At 38.0% G+C, this 24,826-nt stretch overlaps 2 protein-coding genes across 6 annotated transcripts in view; both read left to right on the top strand.

Moving 5' to 3' along the window:
* Nucleotides 1-12,817, top strand: part of rps6ka2 (ribosomal protein S6 kinase, polypeptide 2) — a 42,504-nt gene extending 29,687 nt beyond the window's left edge. For 4 of the 5 annotated variants that reach the window (XM_064317305.1, XM_064317307.1, XM_064317309.1 and 1 more), the window contains 16 exons: nucleotides 288-394; nucleotides 695-732; nucleotides 955-1,097; nucleotides 2,975-3,045; nucleotides 3,431-3,519; nucleotides 4,074-4,138; nucleotides 4,403-4,505; nucleotides 5,012-5,136; nucleotides 6,458-6,583; nucleotides 6,758-6,847; nucleotides 7,149-7,307; nucleotides 7,404-7,565; nucleotides 8,004-8,080; nucleotides 9,355-9,472; nucleotides 9,756-9,893; nucleotides 10,538-12,817. In XM_064317305.1, the coding sequence (XP_064173375.1) occupies nucleotides 288-394; nucleotides 695-732; nucleotides 955-1,097; nucleotides 2,975-3,045; nucleotides 3,431-3,519; nucleotides 4,074-4,138; nucleotides 4,403-4,505; nucleotides 5,012-5,136; nucleotides 6,458-6,583; nucleotides 6,758-6,847; nucleotides 7,149-7,307; nucleotides 7,404-7,565; nucleotides 8,004-8,080; nucleotides 9,355-9,472; nucleotides 9,756-9,893; nucleotides 10,538-10,663 (1,737 nt within the window). In that variant the 3' untranslated portion in view covers nucleotides 10,664-12,817. The remainder of the gene's footprint in view (nucleotides 1-287; nucleotides 395-694; nucleotides 733-954; nucleotides 1,098-2,974; nucleotides 3,046-3,430; nucleotides 3,520-4,073; nucleotides 4,139-4,402; nucleotides 4,506-5,011; nucleotides 5,137-6,457; nucleotides 6,584-6,757; nucleotides 6,848-7,148; nucleotides 7,308-7,403; nucleotides 7,566-8,003; nucleotides 8,081-9,354; nucleotides 9,473-9,755; nucleotides 9,894-10,537) is intronic. The other variant, XM_064317308.1, reaches the window with a different exon arrangement.
* A 4,076-nt stretch (nucleotides 12,818-16,893) lies between these two features.
* On the top strand, nucleotides 16,894-23,823 carry mpc1 (mitochondrial pyruvate carrier 1). Its single transcript, XM_064317312.1, has 4 exons — nucleotides 16,894-17,084; nucleotides 22,131-22,227; nucleotides 22,560-22,692; nucleotides 23,457-23,823. The coding sequence occupies exons 1-4, from the start codon at nucleotides 17,010-17,012 to the stop codon at nucleotides 23,479-23,481; spliced, it is 330 nt and encodes a 109-aa protein (XP_064173382.1). The 5' UTR covers nucleotides 16,894-17,009; the 3' UTR covers nucleotides 23,482-23,823.
* Nucleotides 23,824-24,826: the final 1,003 nt, after the last annotated feature.

The raw sequence follows: 24,826 nt of genomic DNA, 5'->3' as shown, positions 1-24,826 counted from the left end.
TTGCTCAGGTCTGCTTACAGAGCAGTACACAAAACTAGCTAAAGTTAACAGCGCCTATCCACCTGATGCTTCAAGTGTTTCAGGCTGGATCTGCTCCACATTTTTGTTCTCAGTTTGCCCTTTGCAGCTACACATAGCTAGCTCTGCTCCTATGCCGACCTATTATACCAGTACGTCTAATGTATAGTGCTGTGTAACTGATACGCATAACTGGTATTGTTCAAACCCTTGTCTGTGATAAAAGTGGCTCTCATGTGCAGTGTTTCATTCTTCTCCCCTTGGCTAAGGTGATGTTTACAGAGGAGGATGTGAAGTTCTACTTGGCTGAGCTGGCCCTGGCTTTAGATCACCTCCACAGCCTGGGCATTATCTACAGAGACCTCAAACCGGAGAAGTAAGAGTCCCTGCTATAGCACTGAGCTCATTTTTCACCTATCTGTGTTTTTTATTATAGTAACCTCTAATAAGCAGCGAGGGAACCCTGCTGTCTGTCAATGTGAGCACTTACTGTGCCTATCAGAGAGCTTGCTCCTGTACATTTCTGATACTCATGAATGTGCACAAGGAAATCAGAGCTCTCTCTCTCTCTCTATATATATATATATATATATATATATATATATATATCATTATTATTATTTTCTAATTATTTTTTTCCAATACAATGTGTATGACACATTACTTATTTCCACAGCATCCTTCTGGATGAAGAGGGCCATATTAAGGTCACAGGTGAGTAACAGCTTTTTAGTCAGCTTGTATTCAGCATTTCATACAGTACAACCAGATATTTAACTTTTGTAGGTTAGTGTCTTGCCCAAGTGTACAGTGTACCTGGGAGCAACAGTGGACCTGTTCCCTAACCCTTACACCAGAACTGCACACCCAGTTACTTAACCCGTACAGCACATTTTTTACCTTTACCCAACATGTTATATCGTTTATCACTTTTAGATTTTGGCCTGAGCAAAGAGGCAATCGATCACGACAAGAGAGCGTACTCCTTCTGTGGTACGATTGAGTACATGGCCCCTGAGGTGGTCAACCGAAGAGGACACACGCAGAGTGCAGACTGGTGGTCCTTTGGTGTGTTAATGGTATGTTCCTCCCACCACATTGATTGGTTTCTTTTTTATCGATTGTTTTCACACACCCAGGGGTACTTGAGATGGACATAGAATGATCTCATATGACATTTACTTGCCTGCCTACTACAATATGCTGTTTTAGTTTGAAAAAAGGGTCAATTCCTACACAAATTAATTAAATCTTAACCATGGAGAGCATATGTACAGTCCATACCACAAATTTATCTTTAATTTTCAGTTATCATTAAGGCATGGCATTAAACACACACACACACACACACACACACACACACGCACACACACATTCGCACTCACACTCACACTCACACACATGCATTCTATTATATTTTCAAGTTATGGAGTCTCCAGCTTCATGGTTATTATATGTTTGCTGATGGGAAACAAGTATAATGCAGTACAGAGGTTTTGTGAGCCATAGGTGTAAACTCTCCAAAAGTGTACCTTGTGGTTGTTTGTTTGAACACTGGGCCAGGTGAGAGGAGGTTAGACCATGGTCAACCCAATGTGCTTGCGGAGTTTGGTTTTCTCATATTTATTATTTGTTTTTGTTCTTTTCTTTTCTGGAGGACTAGACTGACCAAACAAATGAGTGGGTTGCTTGTTGTTCATTTTGTACAGTTCATGTTTGCAGTTGCACCTTGTGCCACTATGTCTGCTTAAGGGATTAATAAGGCCTCACATTGATACGTAAAACAAAACACAAAAAATCCCTGCGGGCTATTTGTGTGTCAGTACACTCTGTATTAAAACTTCACTCCAGTCTGGAGTGCTCATTAGATACAGCCAGCTTGGTCCATCCCTGCTGACTCATTCACTTATGACTTGCCATGATGAGTCTAAGAGCTGAGAGACCCGCCCGGTATTTTCACCCTGCAGGTACATCATCCATTAAGGCTGAACCTCAAGCACATTTCAGCCTATCAAAGCTTCACTGCTCTCTTTAATACGTTGTTCATTAGTGCATGTACGTAACAAGTCATGGAAAGAGATTGCTGCTATAAAAATATATACTTTTTCTGTAATACCTGATCTGCAATAGCAACATGAGAAAAAGGATATCCCAACTGAAAAATCTATCATATGAGAGGAGCAGGTGAATGTTTATGTGAAGCACACACAGCGTGAGGTTTGGTGGAAATTAAGAGGTGCTGCGCTGTCAGGATAATAAATTACTTTGGTACAAATTGTACATGTTTGTCAGGGGATGGGTGGGGGGAGGATTGGTGTGGATGTATTTATGCATGTGTGTGTGCATGTGCAGCTACTGTATGTGTGTGTGTGTACAGCTGTGTGTGTGTGTGTGTGTGTACAGATGATGATAAAGGTTGATAGCGTATCAGATCCTGGCTGGAAATATTTATTTATACAGCTGCCCAATACGTACAGTACAAATTTGATTCTGTACCTGGCGACCTAATGTTCCATTTATAGTATGGGGAGAAAAAGGCCAAGTAAACAGAGTCCAATAATGCACTGTGGCCTAGTCCAGCCGTATATAGTATTTATACTATAGTATTACTTTCACCATTTGTCTTGAGCTCTTTCGCTTTTTGATTGGCCAAAAACATGAGGCTACACAGGATGATTATTCATATTTGTCAAAAAGAATTTTAATAAAATATGATTTTGCAGTGTGCTCCTATCCAGTCCATGTTCACTCATTACATAATACCTTGCAGGAGAGCGACAGCCTTTGCCACTGGAGAAAGTGTTTGCTGTGCATTTCTTTACTGCCATCTCCATTAGCACAATCCCAAAATTAATACAGCCATCAGCTGCGCTGCATAGTTAATCTCATTCGCCTGTGTGTGTGTGTGTGCTGGAGGGATGCCAGTGTGTGACATTTGTCCGTTGTCTCCGTTTAGTTTGAAATGCTGACGGGATCGTTGCCCTTTCAAGGCAAAGACCGCAAGGAGACCATGGCTCTCATTCTTAAGTAAGTGTGAATGTTGTTGACCAAGGAGGAGGTGAAATTTCCTGGATTGCATGTGCATGCAACTACTTTCCTTTAATTTTTGGTTTTCTGCAGACCTAAATAATGTAGCAGAATGTAATTTTTAAGCAGAAGGTACAACCAGCTTGTAATCTATTCTAGGTTTTTTCAAAGTGCTACGCTGTATAAACAGTAAAACATTGTGACTCAATTTAAATAAATCTAATTGTCTGTTTTAATGTTTATTGATGTCCTCAACTGTGTTGCCGGATCCTTTGAGTACACGTACAGCTTATAAATTTCCAAATAGTGAAAAGGATCATAATCATTAAACTGTGGAGTGGCCTTGATTGTCAATGCGTTTCCATGGCTTGTCTTTTCTACTTAGGGCAAAGCTGGGTATGCCTCAGTTTTTAAGCCCAGAAGTGCAAAGTTTGTTGCGGGCCCTTTTTAAGAGAAATCCTTCTAATAGACTGGGTACGTAGAGACCTATATATTAACACGTTGTTCTACACATTAACTTACATTTGTGAATAGTCAAATTATTGTTCACAACCAGAGCAGGAAATCAAGCAGTTTTTGACTGCAGACAAAAATAAGTTAGTCACTTCCTGTACACAGAGGAAAAAACCAATGGCAGTGCTTCAGCCTGTACAGTTCCACTGTCCAATCACTACAGTCGGTTCACTCGTCTCCTGCAATATTGGGACACTGGAGGGAGGGAGGACACAAAGATTGGTTTCCAGGGTACAGAGGAGTCAAGATGGTAGTGAAGGAAAGTTAGATACATTTTTAAAGTATTAGGACGCACCCTATCTGTTGAATGAGGTGTGCTTTGTTAGGGTTCGCGTGAAATCATACAAGGAATGTAGATCTCTAGGAATAGGGTTGCGGAGCTCTGTCCTACTCTCAAAAAATCATAACTGCCTTCTTTGAGTATGTGTCCAAGGACGTTATCTTTAGCCTCACAACTGTGTGCTTGTCTCCTAATCTGGCTTCCTGGTAATTATTATTATTTATATGTATAAAAGGTGCCGGGCCAGATGGAGTTGAGGAGATCAAACGGCATCATTTTTTCAGCACGATAGACTGGAATGTGAGTATGTGATTTAGTGTCATTCCATCTGTCCTTAGCAATTGGTAAACAAACAAAAAATATCTCAAAAATAATATACAAATGCACAGTATTTGGCTGCAATACAAATTCTGTGAAGAAACTTTTTTCTTATCAGATCAAACAGTGTGTGAATGAAGAGCTTGGTCCTGTACTAACTACACAATCTTCATTTGTGGGGTACATTTTAATATTACAAATAGTATAATTGATTTAATGCATTTGTTTCCTGGTAAAAACCATCAGAAACTGTTCAGGAGAGAAATCAAGCCACCCTTTAAACCTGCTGTGGGGCGACCTGAAGATACCTTCCACTTTGACCCTGAATTTACCTCACGAACACCAACAGGTATGTGACTTCACCCTATGGCTTCAGTTTATTGATTATAATCACAAACAGCCGAACAGACCAACTTGCACCACTTTGAACACAGATATTTTCTCATAAATATTTCAGTCTCCTCAGAGTTATTTACTTTTTTTTTCCGAACGTAAGCACTAAAATAAAGGAATTCTGTTGCAATTACTAGTGATTGTAGTACAATAATTTGTCTTTATTTTGAAAAAATGTGCTAGGCTAAATTTGTGTATTGGCTAAACTTAAAAAGTAACTCATGTTTCTGTTGACTATTATTTTTACACTGAGGTTTTTCCTAGCAAGATCATAGAAGTTTCCAGATGAGAATATTTAAAATAACTCCTCCATGGCACCCTGTTGTTGTTGCGAAAGTTGGAAGTTCATAACCATGTCCCAGGGCATCTAGGCTGTAGTGAAACAGTAAAACAGCTCCACTCTACTCTGAGCTTCTGTTCTCAGTGCCAGCGTGCCCACAGCCCCTCTTCCTCTGGTTACAGATTCCCCCGGCGTCGCCCCCAGCTCCAACGCCCACCAGCTCTTCCGCGGGTTCAGCTTTGTGGCCACAAACCTGGATGAGGAGCTCACCCAGACTGACCAGAACACTGTCAACCCTATCGTACAGGTGAGCAGCCAATCCTTACTGTCAACCCTAGTGTCCAGGTCAGCAGCGAGATAAACTCTAGTGTTCAGGTGAGCAGTGGGATAAACTCTAGTGTACAGGTGAGGATAAACCTTAGTGTACAGGTGAGCAGTGTGATAAACTCTACTGTACAGGTAAGCAGTGAGTAGCGTTCACCACCCCATATTCACATTATGTTTTTCTTGATTGAGAAATATGGTTTCTAAAGAAGCTACAGCACTATATTTTGAATTTGTTTTGTTTGAAAAATTGTCTAAACTTAAATACCAAATAATTATTTTCTGATTTAAACAGTTCAACATGATGCCACACTGAAAAATGTGTTATTTACTTGCCTTGCTAATATGAAAACAAATCTCCCACTTCAATGTGCAAATATAATCAGCTGCATGATGGGACAAATTACCTACCATGCTAAAAGCAGCTACCATGTTAGTTTTTTAAAAATATTCAATTGATGGAGCTCAATTTTATTGCAAAAAGGGCGCATCAAAAATAAAATTTATTTAAAAAATGCAGTACAGACATCACTATCACTCCATCTCGTGTGTTAGATTTGGCCAACTGTTTCAATGTCCCGAAAGCATTGACAGTGAGAAAAATGAATTCTCATTATGTAACTCAAGTGTTGTTTTTCCAAAAAGAACCATTTGATCCCAATGCTAGAGTGAGCAATACAGTGAAGTAGGTCAGCTGCCATGTTCATAGAACACTGTCCTGATGTGCGTAATATCACTCTCTGGATGACTGACACACACTTATGTATAAAAAATCATCCTTTTGATCGCTGACACATGTTGGTATCCCTTCTGCCTGGAGACCATTTTGTTTACGCAGTCTGTGCAGTCTTATTTCAGGTTGCAGCTGCAAAAATTGCATAAGCATACAAATATATGAAAACAGACAAATCAAAGAAGACATCAAGAGAAAATGTAAATAATTTTTGCTGTTTTATAACTTTTAAAACCACCATATTTTCTGTGTATATGTGTGTCTCAGAGGAGGTCTTCAAGGACAAACATTAGAATCTGCAACATTAATACAGATTTATATGCAGACCAGAAGAAAGAAGTGCTTTGCATGCGAAATAGGGACCCCATCTGCATAAATATTAGGTTTATAGGCGCACTGTGAGATTCTGTAGTCTGCATGGCCAGGATTATAATTTTCTAAGGCCCAAAGTCATGAGAAAAACTGTATTTTAAATTTAAATTTAGATATTTTAAACTTAATCCAGGAAATGTTTTTTTTCTTCCAAAATACTGTCAGAATTACTGTAAAAAGACATTTCAACTTTTTTCAGCAACTACATGGAAATAACATCCATTTCACGGATGGATATGAAATGAAGGAGGATGTTGGCATTGGAGCATATTCCATCTGTAAGCGTTGCATTCACAAAATAACCAGCGTGGAGTACGCAGTCAAAGTGAGTGAGAACTAAGCTGAGGTTTCTGGGTGGAATGATTGTCTGTGGTATTTTTTGATTGACACTTGAAATCTTATGCTCCTGCTATTGTTCATATTGTTAAGCCTGTCAAGCCATCACAAATGCCTGCCCTTATTTCAAAGAAGCAACAGTAAGAGGCTGAATTTCTTGCAGATCATAGACAGAGCACGGAGGGATCCGTCAGAAGAGATTGAGATCCTGCTGAGATACGGACAGCATCCCAACATCATAACTCTAAAGGATGTGTGTAACAAACTCCTTACAATATATTTCTGTGATCAGTGAAGCGAGTGAAGATTTGAGTGCATTTCAGAATAATCACATTCATCTGATGTATCATAAAGGGAAATTTACTTTAATCATTGTGAACTTCACATATGATGGTCAAACTGCTAATCTTAGTAATTGTGCAAAAGCATGTACCTGCAGGTGTGCATATGTGTAATAAATGGAAAGTACATGTACCTGCGGTTGTACAGTGATACATGGTGAATATATGTACCTGTAGGTGTGTGTGATCCATGGGGTATACATGTGCTTGCAGGTGTATGATGATGGAAAGTACGTGTACCTGGTAATGGAGCTAATGAGGGGCGGGGAGCTTCTGGACAGGATCCTGCGGCAGAAGTGCTTCTCAGAGCGGGAGGCCAGCGCTGTTCTCTGCACCATCACCAAAACTGTGGAGTATCTGCACTCACAGGGGGTACGGAACCATCATCTGATCTTCGTGCAGTCAATATGAAGAACCATGGTTTCAGTGCCTTTTCATAAACCTCTATTTATTGTGTCATCATCAAAGGTAGTCCATCGAGACCTGAAGCCAAGCAACATCCTCTATGTGGATGAAACTGGAGACCCGGAGTCCATCCGTATTTGTGATTTTGGTTTCGCTAAGCAGCTGCGGGCTGAGAACGGCCTGCTCATGACGCCTTGCTACACAGCAAACTTTGTGGCCCCAGAGGTATGCAGGACAATTTTTCAACTTTATTTTTGTTTACTTTGAGTATTTTGTTCATATGAATATGGGATTGTGGTATATATGTATTGCAAACTTGAGTCTGAATGCCCACTTCTGGTGGAGCCTCTCAGCCCAGTTTCAGTCTTTGGGCCTCTCATTGTGGTCTCTATAACCCAAGTGCAACACTGCTTCCCCCTAGTGGGGAAAAGCTATTATATTCATGATTTCAAATTTGAAGCGTATTTTCAAGTCATGATGTGCAATTAAAAAGGTAAATACACCTTTATATTATCAAAATGCCTCCAATAATGATAAAATGGCAAAAAATACACATGTAAAAGATACTAAAACTGTGAGTTGAAGTAATTGTAAAGTGATGAGTATTTTAGCCAACATTCTATTTCATCAGAAGTCTGATGATTTGTGTTTTTCCTGTTCAAGGTCCTTAAGAGGCAGGGATATGATGCAGCCTGTGACATCTGGAGTTTGGGGATCTTGTTGTACACGATGCTTGCTGGGTGAGGCATGGAACAGGGGTTCCTTATAAATACTTCAGGATAAATATATTATAGCAACAGAGACACAGAATCTGTTTTTCAGGTTTTTTTTCTTCTCATCTACTTTAGAATTGTATATACTGCACATACACAGACAAATGTATGTTACCTGATCTCTGTCAGTAATTGTCAGTAACTGCGCTAAAATGGATTTATAGTTTTCATAATTTACAAAATGTTCTTGTATTGAATGTTTTTTTACAGAATGGTACCTTAATAATGGTAATGAAATGGAGTATTGGTTAGTTCTGTATCCAAATGTTGTTAATTATCACAACATTAGTATTATTCATGGAAATAATGCTATTCATATTAGTTTTACTTAAGAGTTATTTTGTGCTTAGTCAATTTATATAATTACAATGTAGTAATTATATTGACAATCCTTTCCCACATTGACATTGCCAACCCTTAATTCTAATAAGAACATAATGGGATAAAAAGGATTGTTGACTTACTGAGCCGCATGAAGCAGAACAGAACTTCCTATTATACATGAGGCAAATCAAATTAGTTGTGTGTGTGTGATTTCATGAGAGAAACTATACCTCTATTGGCTAATGTTATCTTATATATTTAAAACATTATATTTTGGTGAATGTTGGAACTCGTCAACACAGGGTAAGCTTGGTTCACAGTATTTAGTGTTAATAATACAACACCAAAGCATTATTGAAAACAATTCAGTTTCTCCCATCCCCCTTGCTGGTGAAGGGTCTAATTTTGAGAACGGGAGAAGAGGGATTTTTCAGTAAGCTGAGGTCAGGTCAGCAGCAGATTCACTTTAATTGCACTCTTACACAAAGCCAAACCCATGAGGGACACTGCTGCCAGTTTTGTGTTCTGGACTGTGGCTGGGGGGGGGGGGGGTTAAGTCTTCCATAATCAGGGCATCTGAAAAAAACCATTATGTTGCTATAATACAGCACAGCATCCAAATCTGTTCTTAAAACCCCTTCTAAAAATATCAGAATGAGATCTTTTTCCCATATTAAGAACTTGCTCAGTGAACTAGAATCTGTCTAAACTTGTAAGTATTATAAATATCTGTGCATTTTAAGAGCACAGCTTAAGTTAAGTCCATTGGATTAAAAAATTGCTAAAGTAAATAGTACAGACAGTTCTGTGCAGTAGTATTTTAGTGTGGTGATATTTTTGAATTAAGTACTGTATTTTAGCAGTGTCGGTGTGGTGTGGGTTGGGCATGACCTTCTTTCCTGTCCCATCTTCCCAAGGTTCACCCCATTTGCTAACGGTCCTGACGACACTCCAGAGGAAATTCTGGCACGTATCGGCAGCGGGAAGTACGCACTTTCAGGGGGGAACTGGGACACTGTGTCCGATGCAGCAAAGGTGATGTTTAATGCACTTATGTTGTGTTTTCATTTATTTATTTTTGAAGAAAAAAAAAGCCATCCAAGTGGCTAGGATCCAGACAGTGATTTGACATATTGGCTGAGTTCCAATCACAGTATCCATGGAAACCACATATTGTTGATGGCTTAACCTGTGGGAAGGGGTGGGGGGTTGGGACTGTGCTCTAATTCACTCTCTAAAGAAGCAGCGCATTGCAAATTGCTTGCTACATCAACACCGCAACCACGTGGTCCTGACTATCGAATGTCTCTTTCTCCAGGACGTAGTGTCTAAAATGCTCCATGTTGACCCCCACCAGCGTCTAACAGCTCCCCAGGTCCTAAGGCACCCCTGGATTGTGAACAGAGAACAACTTTCACAGAGCCAGCTCATCAGACAGGATGTACAGCTGGTGAAGGTCAGACCATTAACCCAAGTGTGTGTAAACACACACACACACACACACACACACACGTGCATACACACAAGCATGCAGATTACTTTGTCTTTCTCCACAGCAAGAAAGCCAAGTGTTTTCAAACCCTTTGATCTCATTTGAAATAATATTCTTTCTCCTTTTAAAAAGCTGCTTAAAGCCAAATCTGACAATACAAATTAAGAACGTTTTTTAATTTGCCCTCTTAGACAGGACTTTAAGAAGATATGGTGTGGACATGTCAGAACGTACAATGACCATTATAATTTGATAAATTGTACACTGCACATATGCTCCAGAATATTAATATAACGCTGTTGTTACTTTAAGATTTTTTTTACTTTAAGAGTATTTATGAAGTGGTATATCAAGACCTTTGAACATTAATATTTTAAGCCTGTATTGATTATGTGCCCTTCAAAAGGGGACTTGCTTATATAAATTTCCCTTTTGGCTGCTGTTCACTGCTGCCACCATCTGTTCAGTACTTTAATTACACCTGACAAACACCTATCAGAACTAAGAGGAGTGTTGTATGTCTTTTTTATTTCATTGTAGTCCCTCTTGTTGCATGTAAGCTATTTCCCAGGCCATGTAAGCTGATTGATTTTCTTTGCTGTCTATAGGGAGCGATGGCTGCTACGTACTTTGCTCTGAATCGATCCCCTCAGGCCCCAAAGTTAGAACCCGTGCTTTCCTCTGGCCTGGCCCAGAGACGAGGGATGAAGAGGCTCACGTCCACACGCTTGTAGCATATGCTCAGTACCCAATGACCAACCAAGTGCCCTCACATCTTCTATAGGTATTGGCTTGAGTTTGACCACATGACTAACACCCATTGGCAACAGCGACCACAGCTGTTGCGCAGAATGCAGTGGAATATTGGTATGCATAACAGACATGCGCAATTACGGGGACCCAGCCACATTCCATGCGATGACCTTTTTGTCAGGTACTGCACCCAAGACATCATCCTGACTCTTTTCTCTATCTGCAGAGATACGACTTGATGAAACATGATAAGCAAAAGATCTCCACAGTAGTCTCCTTAGAAGAAAAAGCACAACCTCAGTTTAACCTTAAATTACAAACCATGAAAAGCCAACATTAATTCAAAGGGTTCTTCCAATCCAGTGAAGAGGAAACCTAGCTTTTGCCATCTAAACTTTTTAGGCCTTGTATTTTTATACCAGCTACTAATAATTTTTAAAGTGCCGTCTGCATACATTATAATGTCCTAAGCTTTGTTACATGCACTGTTCTCTCTTGGACCCACATGATGGAGTTCAATTTAAATCAGAATTATGTGTGGCTCTAACCAGGGAGCGTGAGGATAAACAGAAAAGATATTGATGAAATACTGATGATTTATACAGGCTGTAGCATACAGGGTTTACTGAATACCTGTGTATAATGTTGAATATTGTATATGTGTCCTTTTCATATGTTCCTCTGTCCTACTGCATTTTATATGTAGGAACCACCAAGCCTACATGTTAGAAGCCTTTAATTAGAACAATGAGTACTTAATTGTGTTTTCCCTTCTAAAAATATATGCATGTTATGAAATGTTTTCACAGTCAGTCTTACCAATATTGCACTTGTGACACAACCTCAGCATCTGCCAAACTTTGCAGATAGTGTGAAACAGTTTATGTCTTTAATAACATTTTTTTGCTCATACTAATAGTTCTGTCATAGTCACTCGTCCAGGCAAGCTAGCAATGACTAAAGAGTCCAGAAGTGATCCTTTGAACTTCCTGTTACATCAGGTTGCTCAGCCACATTTTGATAGATTTGGCATTGGTAATGGGTTCTAGTATGAGCAAAGCAAGGAGCAATGTCAGACCCACTTGGTTCTTAGCTATGCTTATTGGACAGGGATCTGGCTTCCAAGCACAGATAATAACAGGTATTTAGTGATTGCACTGTGAGTTTAGTAAATTAATTTAAAAAGTTAGTTTTCATTACACTTATGTATTTTTCTGATATAGAAATTCTAGGCAATGTACAGTAGTTCTCCTTTTATGTGGGGAAGCTATGCTAAAATGTGTTGTAATCTATATGTACTGTACAGTATGTCAGTTGTAATGGTACTCTCGTGGGAATCAAAATGACACTTATCTTCGGGATAAACACAGAAACGTAGACATACAGCAGCCACACTTTGCGTGTATATTGGTGTACATAGTTGTCAACACTGAATGTGTCACTATACTTCATTGTCAAACCAAATGTATTTAAATTGAAAATGCATCTTGAAATATGCACAGAGTATTCATAAATTATGAATAAATATGTCCACACTGAACGTGACGGCTACAAGATGATATGTATTCAGCTGCATTAAACTGTGTAACAGTTAAGACCGAACTCAGTTCTCCCCTAATACTTTCATCAATCATTTAATATTTTCTGTTTGAACCATTTTTAAATGACTTTTTTATTTTAAAACCTAAATGTGTCTTTCAGCACAGCGCAAAGGTCAGACTACAAGAAATTGAATTCTGTCAATACAATATTGACTTTCCTCACAAAGTTTCCCTGATTTTCCTGTATTACTGATATCATAGCATGCCTACTGAGATAAAAAAAAATCCTGCTTTTTGCTTTTGTATTATGTAATCAACAGCCTGTAGTGTGCAAGAGGATGGTGTATGTTGTCTGTTTTTTTGTTTGTTTTTTTTATTTTAGAAAAGAAATGTTATTTATCTTTTATAATATTCCAGAGGGATATTTCACTGTGGCCTAGTTGCAATGAAACATGAGCTGTGTGTCAATTTGGCGTTCTCACACATTTAGTATTTTGCTGCTGATCACAATCACACTACCCTCAAATTCAGGTTACATTGAATTAAGCATGGATTCAACTTCTATTTCCAAAAAATAATAATAATAATAATAATGTTTAATAAATAAGTAAATAAATACTTATTTACTATTTCAAATATGACTGCCATCTAGTAGCAGCATACAAAGAACTCCAGTGTGGACAAGCACACATGCTATGGTGTCTTAGCTCCTACCCATCTACGTAATATTGTTTAATGAGGTCAAACAATTATTACTTATTACTTAATTATTTGTTTTACAAATATCCTTATCATGGGATTTACCAATGAGCCTAAAAGCCTACTGTTTTTATCATAATTATAATCATGTTAATTACAGTAAATGGATCACAGTTACGGTGTTGCTTTAGGCTGGAAACATACTTGATTAAAATTTACGCAAACACGTACACAAGATTGCTGTCAGGCCCAAAACATACCCTACGTAAGTAAGTTATGCAAAGTTGATGTCACTTGTTGACAACGCCAGGCCGACGCACTTCAAACACTCGTCCTGGTTGTGCATACTCAAAGTGCGTTCTCATGTCCACAAGGAGGTAATGAACACGAGTCCTCAAGTGGGCGATCCAGGACAGATGCAAAAGACTGAGCAGAAGAAAGCACAAATGGAAGAAGGCAGCTTCCTACTGTCGTTTCCTGTTATAATACCCCTCGCTGCCACGATTGAAACTGCAGCTCACGCTTGCGTTTCGGTAAAAATTTCCGGTGATACATTTTGACTGAGGTTTATTACCTCCACAGGGACACAAGAACGCACGTTGAGTATGTGCATACTTACGTAGGGTATGTTTCGGGCCTCATGCGTATCCTGTGGTCATTCAAAGCATACTTTGTGCTCGTCCTTAAACATTAATGTCATGCATCTGCAAGGGGCAATGCCTGTGTATACTGCAGGGCACTATTCATTGTATGCCTTGTGATGTAGCAGATGCTAGGAAACCAGGAAGAATGGTGGAATCATTTGAAGAGAAGCCCTTATCTGCCCCTAGTGGATATATCTTTTAAACCTCAGACAAAAAGTAAACATGAATAATGTAGCCCAGGATGCAACCACTTCACATACACATAGCACAATAAAATTCAAGTATGTTTCCAGCCTTACTGGTATTGGTTTTATGGGCTATGTTTCATAAAACCATTTTAATCAGCACAGTTATTTTTAGTCAACTGTTTTTTTATTTTTTTTGTTTTTTTGTTTTTTTTGTTGATACTGAATGACAAAGATGGATCCTTCTCTACATTGCAATGTGTTAGATTTTATATAATCTCAGAATTTCCCAAATAACTGAACCATAAAGAAATACATGTATGACTGGAATGTGAACAGTACTTAAGCCAGAAAAAAACAGGTTGCAACAGGTAGAATTTTTCATTGCAACTTGGTACACATTTATTAGCATTGTACCACTGGGTCTGCTTGTGCAGACTTGGGCCTGTGGTCTTAATTAACGGCATCCATTGCTGTATACCCCATACACCTGTACTGTATATTTAATTATTTATTTGTCTATGTATTTGTGTGTTTTCTATCATTTTATTTTATAAGTGCACTTCAAAAAAACAGCCTGGTGTTGACTGTAGTAGCTTTAATATGTTAAGTTTTTGGTTCATTTTTAAAAAGGAATAAAGTAGCTTTTAGTTTTAGCAAATGGCTGTCAGTCCTGGGCCATTTTTCTGAAGTATTATGTATTCCTTTTCAGTCCTAACTGAAAGAGATGGCACAAGCTTCCAGGATTCTGGGTGTAAAACAGAACACAGACCTACATACTGAAAGTTATATCAGTTGTGTATGCTGGTGAAAATATTTATTACAAATGGTCGATTATGGAATTTTTGCAAACAGAGTCTTGGAAAGTGTCCCTTTTAAAAAGTATGACACTACTGAGAGTATCCCTTTAAAAGTGTGAGATCATGCTGTTTGTTCAATGTCTTCAGTCACCTTACTACACAGTAAAATGATCAGTGTTAAATCAACTCTTACAGAGTACATATATTCCCTATTGGACTTGTGTACTTTGTAAGAGTTGAACTAACATTAGACATTTTACTGCATATGGTGGCCAATAGGTGCAAAACACAGCTGCATTACACAAAACAAATTAACAAAACAGAAAACACAAATGTTTCAGAAAATAAATTGATAACTCGGAAAATGCAACATTTCACAAAACTGACAAAACCAGAAACAGCCCTTTCTGGGTAACATTGAGGACCCCTGGTCTGAAGTGTAACTGTGGATCCTACTGTGATTTTGACATGTGATTTAGCTGTTTGCCACGCAGGCATGTTTGAGGCTGCAGGATTAGGCATAAGTATTCTGTTCTGTATACAAAAAATGAAAGGTTTTGACCATGAATGATTTAGCACTGTGACAGAAGAATAGTCGAAAAGGGACAGGTTGCAGAGGATATACTGTAAAGCCTTAAAACATCCGTGCTACTAGACTCTGAGGTTTTACAAATGCATGCATTAGGTTGTCAGAACTACAGTAATGCACTACCATTTGTTCACAGCAACTGTCACCATCCTGTCTTTACATTTTCATTCAATATTTTGACTAAATTGTTAGTCCCGTATATAAACTTTTATACATTCAACATTTATGTTTGTGATTGCTCAAAAATTGGTCACTGCACAAAAGCCACAATTTTGTATATAAGCTTTTAAAGAGTTTATAGAGTAATATTTTTTGTAACACAGGTAACAGTTCTTTCCTATTTCCAAATGCAGTCTCTGGAAAGGATAGACGTCCAAGCGGCCTTCCCCATGGACTGTCACAGTAGATGACCTAAATAAGAATAATTTTTTCTAGTGTTGGTGTGTCTCGTTTATAGACTGGCCAAGAATATTTCATCTGCGATACATTTCCTGCATGCTGAAAATCTTTAAAAACCATACTAACATAACTGCCCCAGGGCGTTTGGCAGATGTTTTTCTGTGATGTACTAGAAAAAAATAATGCCCTCCTGGTGGACACATAAGGTTCTCATAGCTTCATGGTGACATTGTAGCTACTTTATAATATTGTAGCAATGTCAAAATAAGATTGAATGTGTATGTTAGCTGAGCTGTATGTAGCCCATGGTCGCATTGTCTTGGCCAGGTATGTCAAACATTTATAAATAAACAGTCCTCAATAAGGACACTTTATTGTGTAATGTCGGTCATTGCAGGAGCCCGTGTGAGCTCCTGGAACCCATATTGTGGTCAGCAGATATTAAAAGTAATATTTAAATAAAACAAGAATTTGTGCATGCATCAGAGCTAATTGTTTGATTTTTAAGGGAAAAAAAAACTTCAGGTGGAGAGTTGAATTGTTTCTACAGCACAAAAATAACTAAAGGTATTTAATTCTAAGTTATAATGGAAATGCAAAATACCACTTTTTCATAAAAGATTTAAATGTATTGTTTGGTAATTTAGTTCTGCTGTCAAAATGTTCCGTGTGTAATGTGTAAACATGACGAAAGGAGATAATGAGGTCATGTTATCACAGTCCAGGGTTATGGAGTTAAAGGTGAACTGATACGTACTTCACTGGCCCACACTGCATTATCAGAATCAGACATAACTTGCTGAGCAATTTTATTAGGCCTATTCTAGTAGGCTTAAAAGCAGCGCTCTGAAACATAATATCAACTATCGCAAATGTAAACTGCATTTGCAGGAACATGAAAATATGATTAATCTTTATAATAAATACATTCAGTATTCATCGGACTTTCATCGAAGGATGATATGTAATGTCAGTGTAAAAATAGCCGGTGGAATAATCCGTGAAATAATTATTTTAATACAGATGGCTTGCTTTGTCCTTCAAACTATAATGGCCATTGGCTTGTTCTGGACCAATGATACACCAGTATGAAAACCTCCCCCCGACCAAAATGGTTTGTGTTAGGGGTTATGAGATAGCTGATTCTGGATCAGCCTATGCGGCGCGATTCAAAATAGACGTTTTACTTACTCTATGCTCTCTTTTCAATAACTGATCCAGAGTCAGAATTTAGAAATAGCTATTGGACTTCTCAGACAGCCGAAGAACTTCAAAAACAGTATGTACGACACAGCAATGGCCAATGGGCGCTGGTTTTCATTCTGTGTCGATGATTGAGACGTTGCGACAGTGTCGTCAATATGCATTATATGGCTTAGAGGGAAACAAGAACCTGTCTTGTTCATTTAGATAACGGTGGCATTTAGGAAGCTATTTTCTCGTAAATTTCATAAACTTAAACCACGAACAATGGCTGGCACTTTGGCTCGTAAAGCGATTGACCATCTAAAAAGCAAGGAATTTAGGGATTACTTGATGAGGTACGTTAATGTTAATTTTGTAAATTAGTGTTAGAAGTGACCTTCCTATCGTGTTACTCAGTTAGCTACGTCGGGTTGCTAACGATAATGTAGTTTCCGGTTGAGTTGCATTATCATTGCAGTCGTGCGAATGACAGTTCTGGCATCTCTTAATCTTGATTTATTGCTGGTTTACCAGGTGCTATTCGCTAATGACGTGTCGCTTACTTGATAGTATGTTAAGTTTCTTTCTCGAGCTAGCTAGTGCATGTGACGTTGACAGTACTGTTGGCAGAAAGCAAACGTTGCACTCACGAAGATATTTGTTTTTGTTTCCTCAGTATATTATTTTGCCTTTGAATTCTCATTTAAAATGCTTATGATGCTATATTAGCTAACGTTACTTATTTGTTATAACTCTTATTGCTATTACATGGCATACCCATGCTATGTTCATTTCACGTAGACTACAGGTTACTGCCAAAATAAAGGAACAGAGTAAACGTGATAATTTAAAGCAGGCGCTTGCATACAGGTGTGGTGCCTGAGTTACTTAGTTAACCCCAGCATGCTCAGGTTGTGAAAAGTTCTCAGTGACATTGAAAGGGGGTGGTTATTTTGGCAAGTTTGGCATGTTCACTACAGTGACTAAGACTGCTGAACTTGCTGATATTTTATAACAAACACTGTTTCTAAGGTGATCATTCAAATCAGATCTGAGAAGCCAGGGGCAACTGTGAATAAAAGCCCATAATCATCTACCATGGTGTCCGTCCATTGGTTAAACACAAACAACTCTGAATCAGTCGACTGCAAATATCAGCTAGGTCATGAGCAGCCAGGAAGTATACTAGGAGGGATATTGCGACGTTTCCTTTGTTTGGTCAGTTGGCTGTATGGTACTCTGTGTATTTCAGTACGCAACGCCATCCGAGTAGTTTGTACAAATCGTAGGCTATTGTACTTGCGTGTTGTCCGTCCACGCGTACAGCTGTAGCTATCAGCAGGTACATCGCCGGTCGTCCAACATATGCTTGCGCTTTTAAAAAAGAATTGCACCATCGTCTTTGTAAAATATTGTATTGTATTGCATTTGGACGTGTGGGCGCACCGCATTGAAAGACATCCCTCCCCAACCATGGAGGTCTAAGAGACCCCTGTCTCATATGTATTGCTTTTGTAAAATATTCAGAGTAACGCCTGCTACACGTTATGTAGACCACCGACAAGTGTTTGTTTTAAAGTATTAGGATTTTTAAATAACTTTATTGATTTTATAACATTTCAGAATACATCAAAAATATCATACAAAAATAGATTACATAACATACATCCCTTTTACAGATCACAGCTTGTTATATCTCAATTTCAGCCCATTCCTTGCTTAATTACACCAACATATAAAAGCAATACAGTAAATGGATCTAGAGGACAGCTGACATTCTAGAGCCATTCACAGCCAACTACCTGGATGCGTTTCATGAAATTTAATCTTGTAGCTGTTACAAAACTGTAGATCACGCAATTTGGCTGAAATTCAAAGTTACCAGTGTGAGAACAGAAAGTAATGCCTAACCTATTACAGCTCTTGAAGCAATCTTCAGACAAAAATCATCTAACTTAGCCTAATTATTTTATTTCTGTAAGTTTAAACCTATTAGCCAGTACTGCTTGTTGAATGCTGCACATCTTTTCTTTCCACCTTTCACATGTTACTTTATTTTAATATTTATGGCATATTTTTGTTGTTTCGTATAGCCTAGTATCTGTGTGTAGACCGATGTGGTCCTAAATTTATGCTTTGCTAGTTTCTAATTATGTTGGTTGTCTTGTTGTCCTCTGTCTAGGCCTCACTTGTAAAAGAGGTTGTAATCTCAATTTCACTTTCTAGTACAGGGCTGTACACTAACATTTTTTTCACGGAGCACATATGCTCCTAAATTGAAAAATTTAGGAGCACACCATTTGCAGATGTGCTCCTAAATTATTTTTCCAGTTTTATGGCACACCTCAGTTTTCAGGAGCACATGCTCCTAAATTGGGAGCAATGTAGGCTACACCCTGTAGTAAAATAAGGGGTGATGCTACATGACAGTAGTGTCTCAAATGGGGTACTAACTTTCAACTATTGACCTGAATAGTAGCCTATCAGTACTGCTGTTTATGACTCCTTAATCTACATATTTTATGAGTTGTATGCAGTATACTAATAAAAAAAATTGAAAAGCACCATACTGGAGAATTATTACTGTCCAGAAGCCTTGTCTGCATCACATTAATATGCACAACAATTGCATAACGAGTTGGATGCTTGAAGGTAAAAAAAGTTAAAAGGCTGCTTTTTTCCTTTTTCTTTTTTTTCACTTTTACACATTACAAGGGCTGGTCTGTACAAGCAGGTTACGTTGAGTTTTATAATGACTCCAACATGTAGGCTACTGTTTTGGCTTATCCAGGTCTGACTTTTACATACTGTGCCTCAAAGTTACGCATGTTTTGCATTTAAACACTTGCTGCATGAGGAGAATGATGGGATATAATAAGTAGCTACCTATTTAGAAAGTGTAGCATGGAACTATGCTTTGAATTAGGCTAAAACATCACCCCAAGTTAAGGAACCTGAATGTGCAATAATTATTTCCAGGTTATCGCATATAGGCCACCCTGAGTGTGTAACCATGCAAGTTTTGAAAAGCTTTGTTTCCATATACCTCACTCCAACATAATATTGGGTTTCAAGTACAGTAAACCTTAACTGTAAAGGTATTTAAAGTGAATAAAGGAGACAATACATGTTTATATGGTGCCACGGTTATGTCTTGAATCTGTTCTTATGTCTGTTGTATTTCTACTAATTTTTTAAAAAGTCTGCATTAATCTGCTTCCTGGCGTCTGATCCTTTTTTCTTTTGTGGCCTTATCTCTGCCATCCAAATGCCTCACCACTGCACGTCTCTGTGGAACCTTCCAACTCAGCACGGTGAGGAAACTGTCCTAATTTTCTTGCATGTGTTGTCTTGCATTAATCTCTCATTACCACCAGTGTGTTCTTGGCTGGGAGGCACTTTGATATTATTAGGCTACACAAGTTATTAGCGTCATTATTTTTTGTCTTCTTTTTGCTTCTAAGGAAGGTGCTCTGATGTTTTAAGTGCAAACATGGAAAATGATGACAGTTTGTCTTAATCACAAAGCAGGATCCAGTGGACCCATGTGGTTTTATTCATAGCATATAATTTCAGGAAGGTTCCTCATAATTATAAGCTATTAATAAAAGAAGTTGTTTACTTTTAAATTTACTGTAAACAGATCCAAGTAATTATCCTCCAGTTAGTCTCTACAATCAAGAAGAAAGTTTAGTGTGGTGGTCATCACTTATTATCCTGGAAGTGTTTATGGGAGTTAATATCTCACCACAGGGGAAGTTTATACTAATTCTCATAACATGCTTTGACCCTTTTCCAGTGACAGAATCAAACTGAGAAGCTATGCAGAAGCCAAGCTGAACCATAGCAGGCTGACTAGGTTCAGGTGATTTCCACTGAAGTATTCAGGCTTTACATTCCTGAGATATAGGCCTAATGACAGATACAGAGGAAGGTGTGTGGGTTTTATTTTCTATTAGAATTTCTGAACACGGCTTCCAGCCCCTCAAACATTTTTGAGTAGTGTGTATGTCCATTTCCCAGCGGCTATAAACTCATGTGCAGAATGAAAAATCTTCTAGATTTCTTCTAGTGCACTAGAAAGTCTTCTAGAGCTCTCAGACAATTTCCTGTGTTTTATATTGGTCCTTGTTTGAGAGGTGTTATTTCAAAAGAACAGTACACAGCTGCAAGGACCTGCTTGTGACCAGGCTAGCACCAGAGAGGTTGTGAAATCAGTCTGACAAGGTTAATTACTGTTTGCACTATAAACAAATAATGATAATTTTAGGCAATAAGTTGTGTCGTTCTGGTCCTGATTGCATAATGACCTGAATTCTCGTTGTTTTTTTTTTTGTTTTTTTTAATGTATAATGAAATGTCTTTAAACACAGGGAATGTAGGCCTACATGTGTAGGTCAGTTTACAGAATACCATATATTAAATACCATTACTGGAATAGAATGGCTACTGAGTGGGACAGAATCAACATAAAGAGTTTTCCTGTTGCTGTTGGTGCTGTTCCCAGATGTTTTATGTGTAAGGTATTGGAAGTAACTGGTTAACTAATCCATTTCAGCGGTCAAATACAAGATGTTTTTGCAGTTACAGGCAGCTGTCATTAAAAATTGGAACTGACAGCAATGGAAAGTAACAGTCGATATCCAGAAAAAAGTACCCAGCATACTAGCTACTGTAGCATTAGTTGGCATAATATGTATTTCCTGAGATATCAAAATGCAGCAGCTGTATGTGGCAGTGCAGTGTGACGAATGACTACACACCACTATCTGTACACACACACCTAAAAAAAAAAAAAATTTAATAATCAGAAGATTACCTTGGTTTTGGCTAAAAACATTTATTTAAGAGTACAAAAGCTTTAAATGAGTCTGAGCTATGAATAAATTTTTGGGACAAACTATCACTATGTTCATTGTTTGAAGAATAATTAATATTATTCTTTTTTAAACATTCAGATAGCTTGGAAATGTTTTGAATACATAAATAGAAATTCATTTTGGAAATACATTATGTATTGTATTAGTGTAGTGTATTATTTATATTGGCATGATTAAAGGCTATTTAATTTTTATGAGACAGAATTAACCTGCAACCCCATAGATGTGTCAGTATTAATGATCTATAGTACCACATATGAGAGTTAGGGGGAACATGGCAAGCTCATCCTAGCCATCTTGCTTCTCATCATTAAATTAGCTGCATGTTCATTCACTCACAGGCGAAATGGCCCAGGAAACAAGTCATCATCACTACCTCATCAATGCTTCTTATGACTTATGACCCCCCACTGCAAAGCTACAGTTAACATGGTGTAGCATGTTAATATGCAGTAGCTAATGTTGCTGTTATGTGGAATGTACTGAAAGCGTAATTTAGGCTGACTTTGTGTACTATATGACGCAGCATTTCTGGGGGCCAGTAGCAAACTGGGGACTGCCTATAGCTGCCATCAGTGACATGAAGAAAAGCCCAGAGATCATCAGTGGGAGGATGACCTTCGGTAAGAGAGACTGCACACCGTGTTTCATCAGTGCAATGTAGTGTCACAATGACAACATCTGCTCATAGATTATTAATGATCACTTGACTTGGCAGTAAAAGGGGAAAAAAAAACTTAAAACAAAATGAATTGAAACCTCTGGTTAAAAACTAAAATTACTTTTAATGCTAAATGAGTTAATTCCCATGCCATAACATTTTGTGCATTGGCCACAAATCTCATTTTTTTGTTGTGTTTTTCTTTGTGAGAATGCAGTTTGTGTTGTGTACAGAATTCATACTGCAGGTTGTCTGTTGTCTGTAAAATGAATCGAGTATCATTTATTTGTCCAGCTCTTACCTGCTACTCTCTGGTGTTCATGAGATTTGCCTATAAAGTCCAGCCCAGGAATTGGCTCCTCTTTGCCTGTCATGTAACCAATGAAACAGCTCAGCTCATACAAGGAGGAAGACTAATTAAATACAAGTAAGTGGCTTATAAAGAAAGACTGGTTAATAATGTATGCCCTTTTTTGCATTGGAGAGTTTAAGGTGCAACTCTAGTGTACAAGTGAGTAAGGACAGTGAAAGGTGTCTTCTATTGTAAACCCAATGTTTTAACTACAAACTCACTTCGCTGACTCATCAGAGGACGAAAACTAAAAAAAGTAATTCCTTCCACCGATAATGAAATTGACAAATGAAAAAATGAATTGGTTTCAGGTTCCCCTGTGACCTACCTACCTGTCATATGGGATGGGCAATTTATAAAATCTTGAACCTAGAATAAGTGAAACACAAAAAACAGTGCAACTGTTTCCCAGCAGGGGTCAGGGTTTCCCTTTTAAACACAAAATGAATAGCAGGACGAGGAAGGCAGCATCTTCTTGTAGGGTGACATAGCTTTAAAGAAGTGAGATGTCCAAAGATCACTCGCATAGTTTGGTAAATGGCAGATCTTATCTCCTCACCTATAACTTTACTGCACATAAAGAGCAGTAAACCAACATTTCCTTAACCTCTAATCTCAAGGTGCAGACATCCAATTTAAGTCTCCCATAATGATCAATATTGCCATAGTTATACTTTGTTTTTCATTTTATAGTTAACTACTACTTTTCTTCCGTTGTGTACCCATTTATACATTCAATACTGGGTTAGTTATAGTACACTGTAAAGGTTTTTATTTTATAGTTTTAAATACTAAAAAAGAATCTGAATAATCTGCTGAATAATGTACTTCTGTTTTAGGCTGGAGAAAAAGCTTGCTTCATAAGAACGGGTGAACACTGAAGATTTGCTCAGAAAAACAAGAGCCAGTGCCTGTGTTTAATAAAATTATGCCCATTCAAATTTGCCATCAAATGTCAAGTGAACATTGCCATCTGGCTTTAATTTTTAGTTTTTGTTGGGTAAATGCCTTGATAAATTAGACTATAATGCATCCTGTATAATTTCGATCCAGGTTTCAAGCATAGGTCTATTGCAAAATCTTACAGTGTTGATGTGGTATAAATGTTAAATGTCATCTGTAATTAAGGCTTTTTAAATTATTCTGTATAACAATTGAGGATAATTTATGAGATTCTTACCTTACCGAATAAATTTGATACTGACATGTTTTTAGTCTTTCTTACAAAGTAGGGACTATTGTAGTATTTGTGCATATTGAGTTACAGTAAGTGTAAGACTGGAAAATGGCTCTCACGGGGGCAGTAATTATTAACGAGTACCTGCGTGCGCTGAGGTGTGGGCAGGCCAACATGTGCAGGTGTTTTCATCAGGATCTCCAAGTAGATGTACTTTACCTGCTGAACCTGTTCTGCATTTCCTTTGCAAACAACAGCTGCATACTCTGCATAATCAAGTGCTGAACATGGGGGTTAAGCACAAGAGGGTTGACAGCGTATACTCTCTTCTTCTTTCTGTTCTTTCTGACTTTTCTTTTATGATCTTTTATGAATGAATGTAATGTACTTTTACCCGTAAGATCCTACCAAGCCTGTTACTCTGCATTCTGTTGCTATAACCGCGGGTACATACTCCTACATAATGAAACTCAATCACCTTCTCAATTACTTGTTTCAATTCTTGTCTTCAAAATGAAACTTGGATTCTAAAAGATTTATGTATGACGTGGCTGTGTTTTTTCATATTTCCGATTGCACTTAGCATTTTTATTAATTTATTAGCTGAGGTGGAAAGTCCAAGTCTTGGCATGTGATTATTCCACCCATAAACTGATTGCACCCAAGCTGATTTCATTTCCTCCTTGTTGAAGAATTGTGCTGATCAGCAAATCAAGGTGAGTGGGACAAAATACTGGGGAGGACTTTTACTTTCTGAACCTGTTTCCAATTTTCCACCTCTGTTTATTAGAGACCATTTGTGAAATTGGTCTTCTTTTTTTTTTGTGGCTTTTTTCTAGTGATAATTTTTACTAATATTCTTTTTTTAATCTAAAACTATATCGCATAAACCTTGGAATACATTCATGTACTATGAATGTCTACAATTCTCCTTTGTACTGATAAAAGTTCAAATTCCATGTCCATAATCTAACGCACCTACGTATTACCCCGATATCCCGTAAGTGTTGAGTGGACTTCAGGATATTCTAC

This window comes from Anguilla rostrata, chromosome 18 (assembly GCF_018555375.3).
Source record: "Anguilla rostrata isolate EN2019 chromosome 18, ASM1855537v3, whole genome shotgun sequence".
NCBI classification, from domain to species: domain Eukaryota; kingdom Metazoa; phylum Chordata; class Actinopteri; order Anguilliformes; family Anguillidae; genus Anguilla; species Anguilla rostrata.
Note: the sequence above shows the minus strand (reverse complement) of the source record. Positions and strands in the feature narration are given on the sequence as shown.